At 33.6% G+C, this 21,742-nt stretch overlaps 1 protein-coding gene and 1 long non-coding RNA gene across 3 annotated transcripts in view; both read left to right on the forward strand.

Annotated features, from left to right (window-relative positions):
* The window catches only part of LOC106457969 (protein scribble homolog), a 256,183-nt gene that overhangs the window by 96,563 nt on the left and 137,878 nt on the right, over positions 1–21,742 (forward strand). For both annotated transcript variants that reach the window (XR_002610285.1, XM_022384070.1), the window contains exons 8-9: positions 2,628–2,917; positions 5,226–5,292. Coding sequence is in view for 1 of the 2 variants with exons in the window: in XM_022384070.1 (XP_022239778.1) it covers positions 2,628–2,917; positions 5,226–5,292 (357 nt within the window). In the remaining variant the exon portion in view is untranslated. The remainder of the gene's footprint in view (positions 1–2,627; positions 2,918–5,225; positions 5,293–21,742) is intronic.
* Positions 9,631–21,354, forward strand: LOC111085452. Its single transcript, XR_002610286.1, has 3 exons — positions 9,631–10,585; positions 10,905–12,070; positions 19,122–21,354. It is a non-coding gene; the product is annotated as an uncharacterized LOC111085452 (long non-coding RNA).

The following is a 21,742-nucleotide window of genomic DNA, read 5'->3' on the forward strand; positions in this document are numbered from 1 at the left end:
CTGGTTGGGGTGCTTAGCTTGTTGCTCAGAAGGTCTTGTGATGGTGGAATTTCTCAGAGTCCTCTCTCCTTTTCAGTCCCTGGGAGTCCCGATTCTCATTGTGGATTGCTTATCACGTCCTGACAGGATTCTCCCTATGGAGTGGTCACTGGACCCACAAGATTTTCTGATGTAGTTATTTTCTCAGATTGTCCTTTCTGCCCAACATTTCAGTTGGTCAGGTGGGTAGTTCTTCCCTCACACCCATCTACCTTCCTTATCAATATTAATGACCATTTGGATCCTGATTGCCTCCTCTGTACATTCTGGACTCTCCACTGTTATGGGGTATGCTCTGATTCCTTCCATGGTTTTCTCTCCCATTGTTTATTCCTTGGAAACCTTCCCAGTCCCTTGACCTTTTCCCAGTTATGCTTATGGATTGCATTTGCCAGTTGATTTGCCTGGCTTATTCTTCTGTTTCTCCTGATGATTGTAGTCTTCTGTATTTCTTTCCATCAAATCTGTCACCTTACCATGTCCATGGCTGATCATTTCCATCATCCTATGGAAAATATCTTTAGTTCCAATATTTGGTCCATTCCCCCATACCTTCTTTTTTCTTGCAGGAGTCTTAGTTGCATATTTGGATCCCACTCTGTGGTGAGTGTTGCCTGACCAGGCATACTTATTTTGAAATCCTCACTGTAAGACATGCATATCCTATAAGCCCACTGTTGATATGTGATGTTCTGAAAGACCGCTAGTGGGTAAACTTTGTGATATTTTGCTTCAAAAAGATGTTTCTCCCCAACCATACAGTCATTGACTAACATGTGTAAAGGAGACAGGGATTCCTGCCCAGCCCAGATGATCCAAGTATTGTAGGTCACAGGATCAGCCTGCTTTTCAAAATAAGGTATCGTGGTCACTCATTACACTCTCTCCAGTGCAGCATTCCTCTGGACTCTTTGTGCTGTTTCTACTATTCTTCTAATAGACCATGGAAGTCCTTGCCACTTACCAGTTCCTAGCTGCTGGAGTGGTAGACCTTAGAGGCTTCCTTCTGAGTGTGCTCAATTCTGCTCAATTGAGAGTAGAGCAGTAGGGTTCTGTCAGTATAGGTGGCATCCAGGTTTTGGATGATGCATTCTACTAACATGCGATTTACCCCTCCGACTGGGACACTCTCCTTCCCCCTACACTACCTTCCCCACAGGTATGGTGATGGTTGGAAATGGATCAGCCATGTAAGACCTCATATGTGTGTGGCTGGGTACCTTTTACTGTGGACTGGATGATACCTTCCCAATGCTGCCTGGTGATGGACTTGGCATGCACCCAACTTTACTGTCCCTCTTACTACTATCCTCTGGACTTTGGTTCCCAATGAATATGGTAATAGTTGTAGCTGGACTAGCTACATGAATACTCGCATGTGAGTGACAGGGTACCCTCCTCTTACCACAAACTGGACGATACATTCCCAATACTACCTGGTGATGGATTGGAGATGCACCCCCACTTTGCTCTCCACCTTCCTACAAACCATGGATGTTGGTTCCCAGCAGATATGGAGATAGTTGTGTTTGATATGCTCACATGCTGAGATGGATCCTTAATAGGGAGACTCCTCTTCCTTCTCAGTTCCAGTATCTGTGGTGAAAGGTAGAGGTACCTCTTCTTACTGTAAGAGCTAGATATCCCTATCATAGTTCGCTTGGTGTTGGTTGAGGTAGACTTTCCATTTACAGTCCAAAGCACCCTAGCCACTCTACCATGGGGGTCCCTGAATTTCATACTTATATTGCCAGGTGCCCTCCTCCTACTGCAGACTGGACAATACATTCTCAATGCCATCTGTTTTGGACTGAAAATGCACCCCCACTTTGCTATCCACCTTCCTACTGTCCCCGGGTAAATATGGTGATGGTTGTGTTGAATGTGCACACATGATAATGCGAAGTAGGTCTTTCCATTGTTTCCACTTTATTGTAACATGTTTTCATGTGGGCAAAGAATACATCTGGCTCAGAAGTGGTGCGGTCTCCCATGGGGGGGTTGCTTTCCATTAATTCGCACACCCCATGGTCTTCCTTTGGGTGCTTTCTAAAGGGAATCAGGCACGGTCTTTTAACCTGAATAACTGAACATATAAAATTTATTAAAATCTGTTTTTAACTTTACAAAAGTAAAAATTCTGAACATAGAAAACATAATTAACCTTTACAAAATTAGATAAGTAACTTTGATTTAAAAACTTGGCCTTAACAAGTATGGTTTGCTATTTGTGGCCCATCTTTCATACTTTTTCAACTCTTTAGTATGCACAATTGAGCTGCAAGCTACAAATATTTCTTGCATATGTTTAATTTTGATAAATCTATGTTGGATGTTATTGCAACTTTCACTTATAAATTCTGTTTTCACTTTTGTAGAATTCCTTGTTATTCAGTGCACCTTCAACCTGGTGATATTGGATGTTTAGATATTTTTTCTACTGTCTTTTTCCCTTAAACCAAGTACTTGAGTTAGTGTTTTACAGAGTGCTTTCTAAAAAGTTTTCATGGCATACTCTAATCATTTTTAACAACAAATCAGTAAATCATTTGTCCAAAATGTATGAAGACAACCATTTTTTTTTCTAGGCAGATCAGAACAGAATCACTGCCCTACCTTCAGGTATAGGAAAATGTGAAAGCCTTCAAGAAATGATATTCACAGAAAATTTACTATCTGATCTTCCATCTTCAATAGGAAACCTTGTTAATGTGACAAACCTTAACTTTGACAGAAACAGACTTACCAAGCTTCCTTCACAAATAGGTAATCTAGTTCACTTAGGAGTCCTCTCTCTCCGAGATAACCTCCTCAGTCACCTTCCTGTTGAAATGGGAATGTTAAAAGAACTACGTGTTTTAGATGTCTGTGGAAACAAGTAAGTTTGCTTTGAATTTTGATGAGAAAGATTTTTAGTTTGATAACAAAAATATCAGAAAGTTTTAAGTTATTCTTACATATATAATTGCATGAGACTTGCATAATTTCATAATTTTAAGCAATAATTTTTTATCAAAACTTATTGAATCTGTTGTATGTAGTTTGATTCAGTGATAAGGAAAGTCTATAAACATGTATTTATTGTGTAAGTTAAAAAACAAATTATAAAATTAACCATAATCAATGTGATATATAAAGTTTGAATAATTAGGTAGTTTTCTTCACAAGGTAGCAAAATAAGATTGCTTTCTGAAAATAAAACATTCTGATTAAGCAGACATCTTTGTTAATAGGAGCAACTTTCAAAGATTCTTAGAAAAGTAATATCTTGTGCTAATAATTGTTTTAATAATATTTTGACTCCATTTCACTGAAAAATACTTAAGTGAGAGAAAAATAGAGATTTTTTCTCATTATTAATATGAATTTCTTTAACCATAAGTTTTTCTTATAAAATTTAAAAACTATGACTAAGGCTATATAAAATAATTAGTAACTAAATTATAGTTCCATACTTTTACAATTCTCATCATTTTATTGGTTTTTTAGAAAGCTCCAAATAATCTTAGGCAATAATAATAAAATTGCATCATTAATAATCATTCAAACAGCATTTAAGGCCCATCCTCTCTCTTACTCATAATCTTCCTCTTATGTTCTTAAATTGTCAAAGAAATATTGGTGAAATATGTATGGTAATGTAAGCCATCTCCTTATCAAAGATTAACCAGTGAATTTTCTCTTACATTCATACATTTGCTGATTAGATTTTGTATAAATTTAATGTATTTTTTAACATTGGAAACTAGTATTGTTTCAAGATAGAGAAAGGTGAAATATTTTATTTGTGAATGATTATATACTGATATAGATATATCTATATATTTGTGTGCATGTGCTTTTAAGCTACTTTAAATAAGGATTCTTCAGAAAAAGTTTCATACCTTTAGTTTTACAATATTTTATAAACTGTTTTTGACTGTAAGAGATTTTGTTTAAGACGTCACAAAATTTTAAACAGAATTATATCTAAAATTACATCTTACTAAATTATATCTGTTGAAGAGATATATAAAACTGCTTACAATTTTACAGTAAGAAATAGTAGGAATTAACTTTGGTATATAAAATTTTCCTTTAGCAACCTAGTTTCTATTCCAGTGCCTTGCATCTTCGTACAAGTTATTATTTTTATTATTATTATATCTAAATTTACGAATAAGTGAATTTGTTACTCCAGTAATATGAATATTTTAGCTTAAAATTGTGAAAATTGGCATATTTATACCATCCATAAGACTTTGGTGTCTCTCTTCATTGATTTTTCTTAAGTGACAGCATACTTAATTTTTGTGCAAATTTTTATTGGTAGAACAACATTAGATATTTCATGATGAATTCCATGTTTTTTATAATTGTAAATTATATACAAAGTATTTACTTGTTTTTAAAGAAAATACTGTTTCATTAGTTTTGCTCGCTCCACTAATTATAAATATAATGAATCTTTGAAATTAATATTTTGCATGAGATAATCAGATGTATTATTTAACCCAATGTGCATTGGGTAGATCCCTTGAACTGACTCCATACTGGAGAAGGAATATTGAATATAGTTACAAATTTATACATGTATTATGTACACAAAATTTGGCAAGCTTTTAGTAAAATTTTCAGTTGTGTTGTACATAAAAAATCAGATGAGCTATAAAGATATTTGTTCTCAAGATATGTCAGTATACAGACATATCTTGAGGACAAATATCTTTGTTGACAACATCAACCTGGCTCAGACTTTAAAAAGTCTGAGTGCAAGGTGATGTTAATAGAAGAATAAAGATAATTTTGTCCATCATGTAGTTTGAATATTGTACTTGTATATCCTCTAGAACCTCCAAAATGCAAATCTACAGGGTTTTCTTTCAGCATCCTTATATATTGCATCTATTATTTACTCTTCTCTACTATAAATCAGCAATGTATGTTAAAATGACTATTTGATAACTCTGACGTAGAATACATAATGCTATGTTGAATGACACTCTGTAAAAGGTCATGAGTTGTTCACTGTGACTCCCACCCATGCATATATGGTTAACTTGGTTTTAATTACTGCTTATAAAACAACTACTTGCAGACCTTCAAAAGCTTTTTTATTGTTTCTCTCTATTACAATGTTTATTAAACATGGTAAAAATTTAAAGAGTTATATATATATATTCCATGCACATGTTATTTTCTTTCAGGCTTCAGTTTCTTCCTATTACTGTAACTGGACTGAACCTCAAGGCTTTGTGGCTCTCTGAAAATCAGGTATATTGTACAAGAAAAACTGTATGTTATTTAGACACAGGAAAGTCTAAAATGCAAATATAATACTTTTACTACTTTTTAATAAGACTGAAAATAAATTATATCTGTGTTTAATGTGCTTGTTTTTTACTTAATAAGTCTGTATGTCAGGGAGATATGTTTGGTGGTTTGACACCCAAAGAGAGTTTTCCAGTACTCTGAGTTTTTAAATTCTGAATATAGGTAAGAACTCCTTGAATTCACACTGGTTTCCAGGCTATGAGGGAATAAAACTCATACCCTAATCCAGAATCCCACACAAAACACAGTAGTGGCAGCACATGTTTTGCATTACAAGATCTGATTCTTCAGTTCTATAAAGCCATTTACACCACTATTTTAGGAGGTCTGTTGATAGAAATGGCAGAAGAAAGCTCATCAAAGATTACTTGGGACTGTAAGGTGGTTAAATGTGGTACCTACTATTTTCTGCAAGAGGAATGCAGTCTGACTAACCCCCTAAACTCTACATCTTTGTAGCCAAACACTGTTGAGAGTTGATTTTGTTTTAGAATAAAATGTGTTGTGTTTTTATAGGTGAATGGATTGAGTCCTTTATCAAATTAAATTTTTTTGGCTCTAACTTGGATACTAGAAACTGTACTGACATCTCACAGTAGCCAGGGCCGCCGCCAAGGTATTTGGTGCCCTAGGCAAGTTCTTCAATGCACGCCCTCGCCCAATAAGTTTTGATAAGATAATGTAAGAACTCTATTACTATATTATTTCTGCAACTTGAAAAACCATTGATGACATGTACATTTTCATCATTATTATCACAGAAAGTCAGTGAATAAAATGTCAATAAAACACAAATTTCTGTTAATCATATAATATGTATAATAATAATATTTTCGACAATTTACCTCTTTCGAGGCATGAGAGAACTGTATTACCATACATCTATAGTTACATATGAAACACAGATGGAATTACAAACAAGTTTTTAGACTTTTTGTCATTTTTAAGAATATGCTTGTCTGCGGTGTATAGCACTTAACCTTCATAAGATGTTATTTAGGTTTACCTAAATTATGTACACTATAATTATAAATCTACAACGAAATAATAAGAATGATTTACAATGCTCTCATTTGTTATTTACTATAAAAAAAAATAGTATGTATAGTTCTGTCAAACACGGAACTTGATGTAAAGACTGTCAATATAACTTAGTAGTATTAAAGAACCTTTAAGATTGTATAGATGGGTTGGCCTCTGAACATTTCCACCAAGTGATCAATAATTAGCAGTAACCTATCAACCACATCAGACCCCAGATAAGCTAGGCAATTGACCAGGAGGAATACCCCCTAGTTGGCCGAAGTGAGGTCCACACCTGCCACGGATTAACAAGCCTTATGACCTGGGGAGTACTATGGTCAGTGCCAGTCTTACTGAGCTCTGCAGTTATGACTGCTTGCTGAATACAGGAACAGTGGCTTATAATATATAGCATACAATATTGTATCAATAGTTCAGTTGGTGGTGATTCAATTTTCTGCTACTGGTACAACATTGTGCTACAGCTACAGCAATTATTCGTTAACAGATATGGATACTAAGGTTAAAAAATATTTGTTACACATTTTTTCTTTCATTTCTTTAGGTTCTTTGAAAATAATATATAAACATAAATTGTATCCCTTTTTTTTTCACTGCTTGTATATAACAATAATAAAATGATTTAATACTGTAATAATAATAATAGGTTAAAGAAGCTAGCTACATGGTTACATTATGTTTGTTTTTCATTGATTACTTCAAAATAAAGCTTAAAATTTTATTATAATTACACTGCATTTAAAAAAATTGAAATTTTATGTAAAAGCTAAATAATGTCAATTAAATACGATTTAGAAAAATACTGTGATTTATTTTTAATATTAATTAAATACAAATATATTCAGATGACTTTATGTTTAATTGTGATGTTTATGTATAAAAAAAGAAAAATAGTCAACTACATTAATATTAGAGTAAATAGACTTATTTTACAAGCAAAGTTATTGTAAACATAATTTACTTGATTTTATGCATTATATATATCATGACCCATGAAGTTCAGGTCCATCAAAATTTTACTTTTCGTGCTTTTGTTCCTGCAAATGTGCGAACAAGTTTCAAGTCCAGTTTCTCAGCCATTTCATGTTCTATTGACAGAGTAGAAAGCCCAACAGGTTTTTCTTATACGATGAAAGGAAGTACTCTGTTGTAATTAAAAGGAAATTTGATAAATCGGATAAACAGAGTAAAATTTAATGAAAGTACAATGTTTCACCAGGTTAACCTGGCATCAACAGGTATGTCAACTACAATGAATGAATTAAAACTACAAATATATATATATATAATACAGCGCAAGGGTACATTGAACTCTGATTGGGTAAATTTAACAGAAAGATATGATATTTCTGGAGGGTGTTTTATTGACAGGGCTTGACTTCTTGGGGGTCAATGTCCGTAATCAAGAAAATAGGAGAATATAAGTAATCTTTTAAAAATGTAAAATATTATAACAACAAAATTTATAAATTAAATACTGTAACTTGAAAATTGCAAATAGAGGTAAAGTGATTCACAGAAAATAATATAAAAAAAATACCTTTTTGAACATCAACATAGTTAAGTTAAAGTTAGAATAGATACAACTGTGTGCCAGAATACTTATTTATTTTAGGCATAAACTGTTTTATAAGCAAGGCTTCCTTAATTTTATGATGGTATATATTTTTTTCTCTGCTAAGAATTTTAACATTATCAAGATTACATAAATGACCATATTTAGACATATGGACATGAGAAGGCAGTTTATAATGTTCTTTAACATGGGTAGGTTTCTGTAGGTTTCTCCAATGTAAGTTTCATTGCAATTTTCACACTTTATTTGGTATATGGAACAGGATGTATCAGTATCTTTGTATTTTTTTGATAAAATTGGATCTAATTTTCTGCTTGGAAGAAACACAAATTGTACCCGTAAATTAATATAATATTTTTTCACAATTATTTTTCCAATACATTCTGGTGCAATGTGAAACCTTTGGGATAAAGGGAATTATGCAATAAATGGGATGTTCCTCTATAACTGACTTGTCGTGGGCTTCTGATTTTTTCTTTTCTAGCATTGAGATTACTTTGTTTATGGATTGTAGTGGGAAATCGTTCTGGACTGTTAATTAATTTTTCAGCACTTTGAGATCTGACTGTAAATGTTTTTTGCTGGAGCAGATTGTCTTCACTGAATGATAGTTTTTATTATGCCTAATTTTGTGAAGGATCGTGGTAAGAGTTCTAGGGTACGTGTAAGCCAGTATGAGTGATTTTGTGATAAGTGAAGGGGTGGAAAGTTTCGTCCTGTCTTTTGACAAGAACATTCAGGAACAGAAGTGTGTGATCTTCTTCATATTCCATCGTAAATTGAGTATAAGGATGGATTAGGTTCAGGTATGGTAAAAAATTTTCAATGGATGATGAATCCTGGAATCCAGAAAAATATCATCCACATATCTTACCCAGAAAATAGGTGGATGAAGGAAAGTTGAAATAGTTTGTTGTTCAATTATAATCATAAAAATGTTTGCGAGAATGGGGGCAATAGGATTTCCCATACTTAATTTTTTGTTTGATCGTAATTTAGGCCTTCAAATTGGAAGTTGCAAAATATACAGTTTTTCAAAATTTCAGAAGAGAGTAAACATCTTGGAGAAGGTTTGTTATTGAAACATTCAAGAGCATGACTGATGACTTCAGAAACAGGTACTTGTGTAAATAAGCTTTTTACATCAAAACTGACAAGAATGGAAAGTGGGTCAAAATGTTTAAGTTTGTTGACAAATTCTTCAGAGTTTTTTTATAAAAGACAAGGCACTGCTGATATAAGGAGAAAATATCCATGCTAGATATTTGCCTAAGTTGAAATTAAATGCCCCAAAGGCTGATACAATAGGTCTTAGAGGATAATTAGGTTTATGTAGATTTGTGGGGTACGCGAGTCAGATGGTCTGACGTTTTTCCTTCATAATCTGTATAATTTTTTTAAGTGGTTCTCTTTTTTTGGGGGGGGGATTAATGTAGTGGGTCTCCATTTTGTAATGCTAATTGGTGTAACATTATTATCATTCTCTTATTGTTCCATAGCAAATTTATGCTCATTGGGTCTAGCATTATTATTATTAATCTGTTCATTCTGTTTTCCCTCCTCCATAATATTGTCTCTATCATTTCTGGTATTATTGTTGTGGTACACTTCTGCATTCTCATGGGGAGTATTGATCTGAATTATTGTCCTCATTGATTGATATCCTTCTGTATTGTAAGGGAAAAGTATCAGGCTTTGAAATATCTCCTCTCTCCATTTGCGGTTGCTCACATTTGTTAGTACTATTGCACAGTACTTCCCGTTTGATATTATTGTTAGGTGATTTTTTTGCAAATCTCTGAATTGTTTCTAGAAATCTGTGATATTGATGAATTCTGTTTACTTCCTCCTCTGTGTAACTCCAATCCACTTCCTCCTGTCCTCTCTGTCCTCATCCATACTGTGTATCTGCAACATGGGACTCTTCCTCCTCTTGAAACAGTTGGAGGATTGCCTGAATGAATTTCCAATTACCATTCCATATATTTTTCCTGTAGAAGCAATTCTGAATATATATATATATGAAATTCTATTTAAAGGAGTTTCTATAATTGTTTTTGTACCTTGCGCCTTGTTTCAAAGAGTACTTTAATGTGTTTTCCTCTTCTGAGTCCTACTCAATGTATAGGTGTTATGTAGTATTGTTAATAATATATAATAATACTTTAATGGTCAGACATAACTCGTAATGTTTTTAAAATTGAACTTAATACCTGGTCAGAATTTAAAAGTCAAATAAACTTGGTCAGAATCCTTAGCATAATTAATATGATTGATTCTCCTGAACTACAGAAAAGTTATTGAATATTTTATAACACTCGTAACTTAGGCCTAGAAATCTATAAGTGCTGAAAATTTCTGGACAGCAGATTGGAGATCAGCAAACTTACTTGAATCAAATTTTACAGAGAGGATGTGATCACATTCAAGTGTAGAAGTTTTTACAGTCTTGTAGTTCCTTGAGTTCTAAGATAGTATATAAATGTCACTAAGGATGGTGTGGAGTTACTATGTTTTCCATAGACCTAACCAACTGCCAAACATCATCATGCTCGAGCTATTAGAAAACTTGGATTTGTGTGTGATGGTTAGAAAAGGTCTAATTCTGAACAGGTCAGTTAATTTTTAGTATTTTTATGATTTTGTCAATATTGTTTCACAATTGTGTAAGTATTGTTAGATTAATAATTGTGTAAATATTGTCACTGTAAGATTATTCTTATTGTGATTTAATAAATTTATGAATAATTATTATTGTAAATTGGCTCTGTCTTATTTGTTGGTTTCAAGATCGGTAATTTCTACTGTAACACATATGTGCACTATCTTGGTAAAGAAATACAAAATAAATTCATCCAGCTTCTAGTAAATACCATCAAGAAAGTAATTCTAACATCTGATAATGATGCAATGTATTTTTTGATCATTCTAGATTGCACGCCAGATATCAGACACGTTGAACAGATGACCATGATCATTGTATTTGTTGAAATAAAGCCAGATTCTGATCATTGTGATCTGGTAGGTATAAAAGAACGCTTCTTAGGGTTTATGCCACTCAAGGAGAAAACTGGTTTTCGAATGAGACACAATCCTTCATCAATTGGCTGAAATGTCATTGCCGATCAAAAAGTTGTGTGGTCGCACTGAAACCTCTTCAGTATCAGTTGGGTGAGATATATGATGTAATGATGGAGACTGCTGATGATCATACTTTGACAGGTTCATCTGGCAATACTCCATGTGTAGGTGCACATGGTCTTGCCAATGGCATTTCTAAGTTCAAGTTTGTTGCTTCACTTGTCATCTGGTATGAACTTTTATTCTCGATAAACCTATTGAGTAAACAACTCTAGGCAAAGGACCTCAATATGAAACAACTGAGGGCAACAGGAGTGATGCAGGCCTAGAGAAAGAGCTAGCTGACGCCCGTTAACTTGAAATAGCAGCAGAGTTTGATCCGTAGCAGACGAGGAAAAAACTTTTCATATGAAGGAGTTGATGATCCTATCTAGAGTTGTAAGGAAAGGTTCAAAGTTGAGTAGTGATTCACACAGCTGCACCAACATAATTCCGTGTTTGGTTTTCTGTACGATTTTCACAGCATACACGACAAAACAGCACAACAAATTATGGGTTGCTGCTTTAAAGAAAGCTCAATGTTCAAAGTTATTTTTTCTCCCAAAAGAATTTAATGATCTCAAGTTAGATGATCTATATATCACTTGTCTCATCATAACTTCAACCACACCTGAAGACATATAAAGGTGTGGAAATATAAGAGAAAAGAAAAAAAGATAGACAATTTAGTTAGACACATGATGTTCATCTGTGAAGGACATCATAATTCCTCTAACAGGTAGAATAACCTGCTTACCTTTATAAACACTGAACACGTGCCAGTACAGTAGTGGAAATGAAAATGTATATGACTGTCTGCTGTTCAGCCTACAAGACGTGTCAACATAACAAGTACATCTGCTTATGTAGTGTTTGCCAATTTCAGTGGATTATAAATAACAGGGTTCTTAGTCAAAGTGATTCAATGGAAATAAGAGATGAATCTACTACAGAGATTTCTGGTGATGAATAAAACAGGTAAAACACAAGACAACAATTTGACAAATGAAATTCCTATTGAATAATTACGAGAGATTGATTCTGTGCCTAGTGATAGCAACTTTACTGTTTACTTGTCTAGCATTAGTGATTTTGTACCTTGTGGCTACAATAAAATTAAGGAAGACAAATATACAGCATGCTTCACACACGCTGTCAAATGCTTTTTTGACATCTAAGAAAGTGGCTAGTGTGGCGTGGTTGTTGTTGAAACCTCGGTAAACAATTTCAGTCAATCTGAATAAGTGGTTAGTTGTCTGTCTGCATTTTCTGGATGTGTTCTATGTGTCTGATAGGAGTTTGTTTGTTTCCAAGTGATGAAGGAATCTGGCTGTGATGATTTTTTCCAGTAGTTTCCCTAGACAGTTTATTAAGCTAATTGGTCTATAGTTAGTGGGGTCGTTAAGGTTAACACTTTCCTTTGGGATTATGGTTATTGTGGTAGATTTCCATGCTGTAGGGTATAGTAACCGGATTTGAGAGACAGATTGTATGCTGTACAGAGATGTTGTAGTAGGGTGTGCAATGCATTTTTTAAGATGTTATCTATGCCGTTGTTGCCAGGGGCTGTGTTTTTGAGTTGTTTAATGTTAATTTTGAGTTCAGGAATCGAGATTGGTCTGTCAATGTTGGGGTTTGTTTGTGTTGATGTCGGTTTGATGGTTGTGTTGAAGTTAGGGGTGAAGGTGTTTTTGTTTTCCTTAATGTATTTGTTGATATTAGTGAGGTGTATCTGGTCAAATGACTGTGAGTCTGGCGTGGTGAAGGTAGTTTGTAGAATTTGTGGAAAAGGTTCGCTTTTTCGTCATTGGTTGTGACAGATTTGTTGTCATGTGTGATTGTGTGATGAATGTGGGTTGTGTTGTCTTACAGATGGTTTTAAATTTTTTTCCAGGATAGTGCAGGGTTGGTTCAATTGGTGTCTATTGATGTGCAGAAGTTTTGCCAGTTGTCTTGTTGTTGTTCTTTGATGAGGTGTTTTTTTTTAAAGGAGATCAATTATGCTGCACATCTTTACACATGAAGCAGTGTGATAAGATAATATTGGGAAAATAAAATACACAAAAAATTTCACTACAACTGGACTGGCCCTAGACCTACCGGCCAACCAGGCAGCTGCCCAGTTGCCAGACAGCCCAATTCGCCCATGATCCTAGGAATTAGATAAGAGTCACTCTTTGTTACAGCATTAACCTTTCTGAAATCGATACAAAACCTGTAAGACTTGTCTGGCTTGGGTATTAAGACACATGGTGAGCTCCATTCACTATTACTTTCTTAATGATGCTAATCTCCAACATGTACTTGACTTCACTTTTCATGTATTCCAGTTTCACAGGATTAGCATGGTATGGATGTTGTTTAATAAGAGTGGCATCACCAACATCTACATCGTGACTAACGAGGTCAGTTCTGTTTGGCACATCAGGAAACAAATTTACAGACTTCTAAATTAAGATTTAAATTCCTCTTGTTGAGTACTAGTCAGATGACACAATTTTGAAACTGAGTCTGAAAGTACATCTGAAATTTTCAGTTTAACATTGTATTGTATATTCTGATTCCTCCACGACTCATTATTTTCATAACTTTGAACTTTTTCAATCTGGTCACTTTTGTGGGCAATGACTAAGGTGGCAAGTGACTTAACAATTTGAGAGTCCTCTCACTCTCAATGTATTCTTTCAACATATTGATATGACATACTTGTTTTTGTTTCCGCTGCCTTGGAGTTTTAACAATATAATCTAAGTCACTGACCTTGGACTCAATTTCATAAGGACCAAGACACCAAGCTTTTAAGGCATGACCTGGAACAGGCAACAAAGCAAGAACCTTATCATCTGGCTTAAAAACCCTTTTCTTTGCATGCTTATCATGCACACACTTCATTCTGCTTTGGCTTTTCTTGAGATTTTCATTAGGAATTTCAACTGCTCTCATAAGCTTATGCCTAAAACCTGATACATAATCAAGCAGATTCATGTTGGCATTTTCACAAAGCCAATTCTATTTCAGCAGTTTCTGTAGTCCCCGTATTGAATGACCAAATACAAGCTCAAAAGGGCTAAAACCAAGCGACTTCTGAAAAGCTTCTTGGGCAGCAAACAGAATTAAATGGACCCCATCATCCCAATCTTTCTGAAATTCCAAACAATGTTTCCGAATCATATTTTTTCAGTGTTCGATGGAAGCATTCCAGAGCCCCTTGGGATTCTGTATGATAAGCACTAGATTTGTAGTGCTTAATCCCTAACTTACAAAAATTTTTTTCTTTCTTTTCACATTTTTAACATCAGCTCACCGGTGCTGGATTTCCTGTTTAGTTCAGGTGCTAAGTTCTTTATGGCCACTGCTCATTTTCAGCCTTTCTGATAATTTGGAATTATTCAGTTTTTATACTTGCATTCCTCTTTATGTTGTAAAATGTTTGAGAATTCTGCATACCTTGGCACACTGTGTTCTTTAACTCAATCACTAAGCCTCCTCATCATCGACCCTATATACACACTATTGCTTATGATATCTGTAGATGAAATTTGATCGGTCCACTTTGCATATTCTGTCTTTGAATACAAAATAGTTTCTTATTCTGTATACTGGTTCGAGTACTACACGTAATTCAACTTGTGGGTAAACATTACAAAGGAAGTTCTTTATATTTTTCTTGATTTTCAAAGCATGTGTTCCAGTAAATGGTATTGTCATATACATAATATTTTTTGGAACCTTATCTTTGTCTTTCTTAGGGGTGGCCACTTTGTGGATATAATTGTTGATAACTCATGTTAAAACTTTTATTGGGAAGTCATTCAAACATATAATAATGTTTTATGTTTTCCACTTAATTTTTAAACAGTTCAACATTACTACATAGCTTATGAGCTCAATATATGAGAATTCTGATTAGATTCTCTTTGAACTTATTAGGTATAAAACTATTATAGTTGAAGTACAACCCCAAAAATGTAGGTTTATGATAAATTGCAATTTCAAATTTATCATCTTTTTTCTTAACTGAAGTGTTTAAAAATATTAGCATACAATCTCTTTCTTTTTCTAACATGAATTTAATGTTATTATGCTGTTTATTCAGATAATTCAAAAAAATATCTACTTGTTCTTCACTTTCAAATACCGTATATGTGTCATCCACATATCTTTTATACACTATTGGTTTAATTTTATTTGGGCATTTTTCTAACCATTTCTGTTCATTAAAACACATAAATACATTAGCCAATATAGGGCCAAACAAGAACCCATACTAACTCCATCTTTCTGTGAGAAAAAAAAAATTGTGTATGTTTGAAATTACCTTGTGTTATTTATTTAATCCCTAACTTATCTATAACCTGCTGAAGTAATCCTGACATGTGTAAAAGCATAGTCATCCACCATTGTTGCTGCTTGGCTTTAGTATTCAAACTTGTGCTCATCAAAGTATGTTCTTATTTCCAGGTGGATACACTGCCAAAATTCCTCTATCAAAATAAGCTGCTTCAGCTGGCAAAAATGTTTATCTATTTTCTTAGATAATAGCCATCTGTCAAACAGTTGTTCCTTCTCTCCTGCAAATTCCACTTGTGTTTGGTCTTCCTGTTTCTTGGATTTTCTAAATTTCTGCCTTTAAGCTTCTGGCACGAACTCATAAGCCTTAAAAATTGCTTGTTTAACAGTATCATAGTCACTACTTTGTTGTAGTAAAAGTCCCCAAAATATTTCCCTGGCTTTTACCAATCAGCACATCTGTAATAGCAGTCCAAACATCTTTTGGTCATTTAAGACTAATGGCAACTTTTTCAAAATGTAAGATGTATTTATTTGCTTCTTTTTTCCTGGAATTTTGGCACTAGTCACACATTTCTGGCTGCATTCAAAATTGCTACTACTAGATGATGTTGGTGTGGTGGAGTTTGACTTACTAGATAATTCTATTTCCTTTAATTTAATCTGCATTTCTAATTCTTTCTGCTTCAGTTTTAATTCTTTGTTCTTTTTCTCTTTCAATTCTAGCTCTTTTAACCCTAGCTGATATTCTAGTTCTAATTTTTTAAATTCAATTGCATCTGTTTTGCCCTCATCTACTAACTCCAGTGTATCTTCACCAAGCACCTTTTCTTCAACTAAACATTTAACCACAAAACTCCTAACTTCCTGCTTTCTCCAGTTCACTTTAATTTACAATTTATCAATAAACAATGATTAATTATATTAATTTATGTTACTGTAGAAATTACCAATCATGAAACCAACAGACAAAACAGAGCCAATGTACAATAATATGTATTCACAAATTTATTAAATCACGATAAGAATAATTTTACATGACAATATTTACATAATTATTAATCTAACAATATTGACAAAATCATAAAAATACTAAAAATTAACTGACCTGTTCAGAATTAGACCTTTTCTAACCATCACACACGCAAATCCAAGGTTTCTAATAGCTCGAGCATGATGATGTTTGGCAGTTGGTTAGGTCTATGGAAAACATAGTGACTCCACACCATCCTTAGTGACATTTATATACTATCATAGAACTCTAGAAACTTTTAGACTGTAAAATCTTCCATATGTGAATGTGATCACATCCTCTCTGTAACATTTGATTCAAGTAAGTTTGCTGATCTCCAATCTGCAGTCCAGAAATTTTCAGCACTTATAGATTTCTAGGCCTAAGTCATGAGTGTTATAAAATATTCAATAGCTTTTCTGTAGTTCAGGAGAATCAATCATTTTAATTATGCTAAGGATTCTGACCAGGTATTAAGTTCAATATTAAAAACATTATGATTTACGTCGAACCATTACAGTATTATTGTTTAGTATTAACACTACTGTGTAACAATATGTTTCTTGGTCTTTAATCCTGCAAAGACATTCGGCCATAACTGAGTCAAACAGAGATAAATATTATATGAACGTTAGAAAGTTTCCATTACCAGGAACATGTAATCTCTCATGTGTACCTCAAAAAGCCACATTTTGCATACCTGGGATTCTCACTAATGTGATAAGTAATTCTAAAACATCTTGCCAATACTTTTTCTTCTTGTTTGTAAAACACATTTCAAGTTCTTTCCATTTTTGAAAATTTTCTAGATGTTCTCCACTACTCTCATGTGCCAATAGAATTGCAGCAATGTTTTTCCAATCCTTGAAACCTCTGTCAAAGAGAGTAGTACCCATTGTAATGCCAGACTGTTTGCAACAAAAGCAAATTACACAATCCTTTTACACAAAGTATTGTTACCAGTGGTGGTGCATCTTTTCTCTATTTGGGAGCTGACATTTGTAACAGAGTGTGGAAAATTTCCTTCCATTAGAATCTTTCAGAAAATTATGCTGCTTAATTTGTTCTGGTCCATGCTTGACTAAGATCTCTCTAACTTCATTCCTTGGGACCATGTAGCAGGATGAGAATAGTTTGAAGTTATTGAGATGGTGGTTAAATTGTTGTCATGCTTCTCTTGATTAACAGATATCACAATTTCCTGATTATGCTCCCCTGACTCTTTGCAAACTTGTTATTGTGGCTCAACTGAGAGAGAGGTTGATGGGCCAGGTTCGGTGCTGGGTACATAATTTGAGTAACCCTCATTTGTACTTTATGGGTGGAGATATTTGAGAAAGGAACCTTCTTGCTTTGTTTGTTCTTTTTCCTTTTACAATATCGGGCCCTAGACAGCTTTATTTCTGTCCACCACCATACACTAAAACCAAAAGAATGATAACATTTTTCTCCAGTTCTCCACCATGTTCTGACAGAAATTTAAATTGATTGCAATGCGTTCTGAGAAAAAGTTGACACTTGTCCATACAATGAAATCACAAAACTACTTTTCACACAACAGTAACAGACACTGTATCTGATGATAATAAGCATATGACCTTTTCAAAAACAATTTACCACTGTGATTTTCCAGGCACCCAACAGATATCTGTGAATCTCTTTTACAATATGGGCTCTTATTTTCTGTTAATGCTTCTTCACAACATCCAACCCCATCAGGTGTCACACCCATGTTGGATAACTGGGATGAATTATGAGGCCACTATCCCAACAGGAGAAATTCTCATGCTCTTCCATCATAGTGTTGATGTACCATTTCTTGGCATCATTTTCATGGTCATAACCCCACATTGTTTGTTTAGCAGTAAAGGATTTTGATGCAGGGTAGCAAATATCTTTGATCAAGTTCTTTGATGGATTGTCTACTGATGTGCAGCAAACAGCCTTAACTTGAGAAGCTGTGATCCCTCCAATTTTAAAACTAAACCACTCTTTATTATTTGCTTGTGCATTTGTATCATTCTCACAGTTTGCAAATCATTCTTCAGGAGTCATGTGTAATCTGTCAAAAATTTTGTTGCAGTGTTTTTTAAAGATATCCTTATTAACAGATGAGTAATTCTCATCATATAATTCTGATAACACTTTTGGGTATATTTTGTCTAATGTTCGAGTTCTAAATTTGCTTACAAATCCTGGAACTAATGACAATATCATAGGTCTGTTTCCAAAAGCAGCATGGGCAGAAAAGAGTTGTGACAGTTTTTTTTTGTGGTAGACTTGTTGGTATTAGGAAGCTTCTTCTGCTTAATGCTGGGTGTTTTTGCTGACCCACTAACTGTTGTATCTATTTGTATTTTCTTTGTTTTAGTAGCAGTGAAGTCTTGTATTGAACCTTAAAATAAAATGGAAAAGATCTGGATCATTATTTGTTATTTAATTCAGATCTTTAGTTTATTTGTGATTATAATTCGTGAAGTTTTTTCTACCAAAAATAAATAAATAGAAAATAAAATGCTTATTAACAAAGTTTTGTTGTGAAGTACTGCAGTAGGGATCCTTAGTTTTTACTTTGTTATTTAGTTTATTAAAGATATGTATACAAATACAGCCATGGGTCATTTTAATAATAATATATAGTCATAAGCTGGTAAAGAGATTTACCTTTGGTACAACTGTTGGTAGCCAGTAAGACTTTTTCAGTTACAGTTTTGGAATTTCTTACAGCAAACATTAGGGCACCTACATGGGAACAAACTTCTGCTATACCTGCCATGCAAATGCAGTGTCCAAAAATTACAGTTCCATCATTTTCATATATCAACCGTGGAAACAAATGTGTTATTCATCCTTTGAGAATGCTTCACTTTTCCAGAAATATGCACTTGTTGTTTACTACTATCTGTACTGTGTTTAGCACCCATCCACAAATAACTCTATGATTGAAAAGACTTGTATGCTTTCAATTCCTGTAATATATAAGTACACTGTGAGTAAAATAAATAATTGACTACCTCTATATATGTGACTTCTGGCCATTTTGTCATGTCATTGCTCAAGTCCCATTTCGTGATCTTGTATGGATCTTTACTGTCTATCACCCAGGGGTAGTGTGAGGATTTCATAAAAAATTCATATGCTATGCATAGGTTTAGCCCCTGGGCCCCGATGTATTATTATACCACCTATGTATGCCTAATCTAGGCCTACATGCCAAACCTAAATGTGTAAAATATTACTAATTAGCCCTACATACAGTGAGAGACTTTTTACTTTATACAGTGAGAGAGATGTTTTACTTGTATACCCCAGGCTTGTTTAGGGGCCTTATATGTTATAAAAATGTAATTTTAATTAATGCAACCATAAATAAAACTTTAACTGGGGCATAATGATGTTGTAATCCAAAATAAGAGACTTACTAGTACATATAAACTCTCTCACCAGTCATTGTGATAGTAAGTAGATCTGTTAACAGAAACTATGACTAAAGCTTAGTTTGTATTGTGATTATCCATCTCACTGTCCCTGATTTTCTAGCAATCGTTGACCTTGTCTTTTTGATTCAAGACCCATGATTCTGGACTTGCGATACTCATTGTCACGTAAAGTCGTTCACAAAGTAACATTGCACATTTACTGTTGCTATGTTACATATCCACACAGTCAACTGGCAAAGACCTCTGTGAAAAATACCTATATAAGGCTAACTTTTTTTAATCTCACAGTCAGTGTCCTTTGCTACTGATTGAACATAGTACATAGTAAAACCACACATTGTAAACAGTTATTATTCACAACTAGGCTGTGGTAGAATGGTAAACCTAACTCTAACCCTAGCCCTCCTATTCTAATTAAATACTCTCTTCGAACATCTAAATGCATTTTAACGTGAACTTCACCATAATCAGACAATACATCACTAACCCCACTTTAACCCTTTCTCTTTGAGCTTAGTTCACCCAAAAGGCCGATTTTGGTCTTTCTTAGCAATAAATATAATATAATAAATTGAGAAAAAGAAATCTGTTTTATCTAACTTTATTTTGTAGGCTCAAATTCCTTTACATGTGGGTTTTAATAAAGATAAATGCTATAAATAATTAATCTAAGTATGATTAAACTGATCTAAGCTGTACAAGGCCTATCTCTGAAACTTTCAGACAACAAAGCCTCAGGTCATCTTCTGTAAGAGTAAAAGCCGCAAGAAAATAAGTTAGGCTTAGGCTATGCCACGTAGGTTTCTCATGACTTGGATAACCTCATTTAAGATGAAGTAAGAGATGAATCAGAACCTTAATAAAGGGCATGTAGCACTGAAATGTTTGTGCCCACTTCAACAAATACAATACATCAAACACCCCTATCTTGTTGCTTTAAAAATTTTTGTTGTTGACCAAAATAAAGGCTGAAAGTTATAAATGGAGCAATTATTGTAAAAAACAAAACTAAACAGTAGAATTTTGACTCAACACTTAATATTCATAGGTTTAGGAAAAATAAACTGTCCTTAAGTAGTTCAGTGGTAAGATCACAGAATTACAAAGCTAAAATCCAGGGTTTGATTCTCTGTGGTGGAGAGCTTTTCTTTAAAACAAAAAGGAAATAAACTGCTGTAAATTACATAGAACAAAAAATATAAATATATGATGTTGCAGTTCAATGTTGGAAATACAAATTATCTATTGAAAATTGAAACTTTCAGTGTATATGTAAATCCCAAATTATTTGTTCTGTTCTATTAAAAATAATTTTGATGTATGACAGCAACTGCAATTTTAAATTTTGTAAAACATAATTAAGTCTTAGCATCAAAGAATTTTTCAGGAGATAAATTCCCTTATAATAATTTTAAAGATGTTGGAACTATTACAGATTGAGCATTGGAAGATATAAAACCCTTAATTTGTTAAACATCTAACAAAATTTTTGTTATGAACTACTATAATGAACTACTACACAAACAATCATGAGTGTTATTGGGTTACGTAGATGATTATGAATTTTGTTTCAGAAGATTAAAAGTATTATTTTGAAAGAGGTATGTGAGAAACGCCTTTTAAAAACTTCTTGGTTGTACTGTGAAAATAAGGTTTTAGGTTTGCAGAAACCAGAATGTAATATTTATTTTTAAATATTCCATTTGTGGGAGTTTTTGGAAAATATTAGAAATTGTTCATTGTTGTCTATTATACAGGGTGTTCTAGAAGTCTGGACCTATAGGGAAAATAGACATTATATTCTTAAAGTTAAACAAACACATTTCTATTATCTGTTGTACATATTTCAGGAAAGTATACCAAGAAGTGATATGTGTATGGCTGTAAAATGGCATGCAATTAACAGCC

The sequence above is a fragment of the Limulus polyphemus genome, unplaced genomic scaffold, assembly GCF_000517525.1.
Source record: "Limulus polyphemus unplaced genomic scaffold, Limulus_polyphemus-2.1.2 Scaffold399, whole genome shotgun sequence".
Taxonomy (NCBI): domain Eukaryota; kingdom Metazoa; phylum Arthropoda; class Merostomata; order Xiphosura; family Limulidae; genus Limulus; species Limulus polyphemus.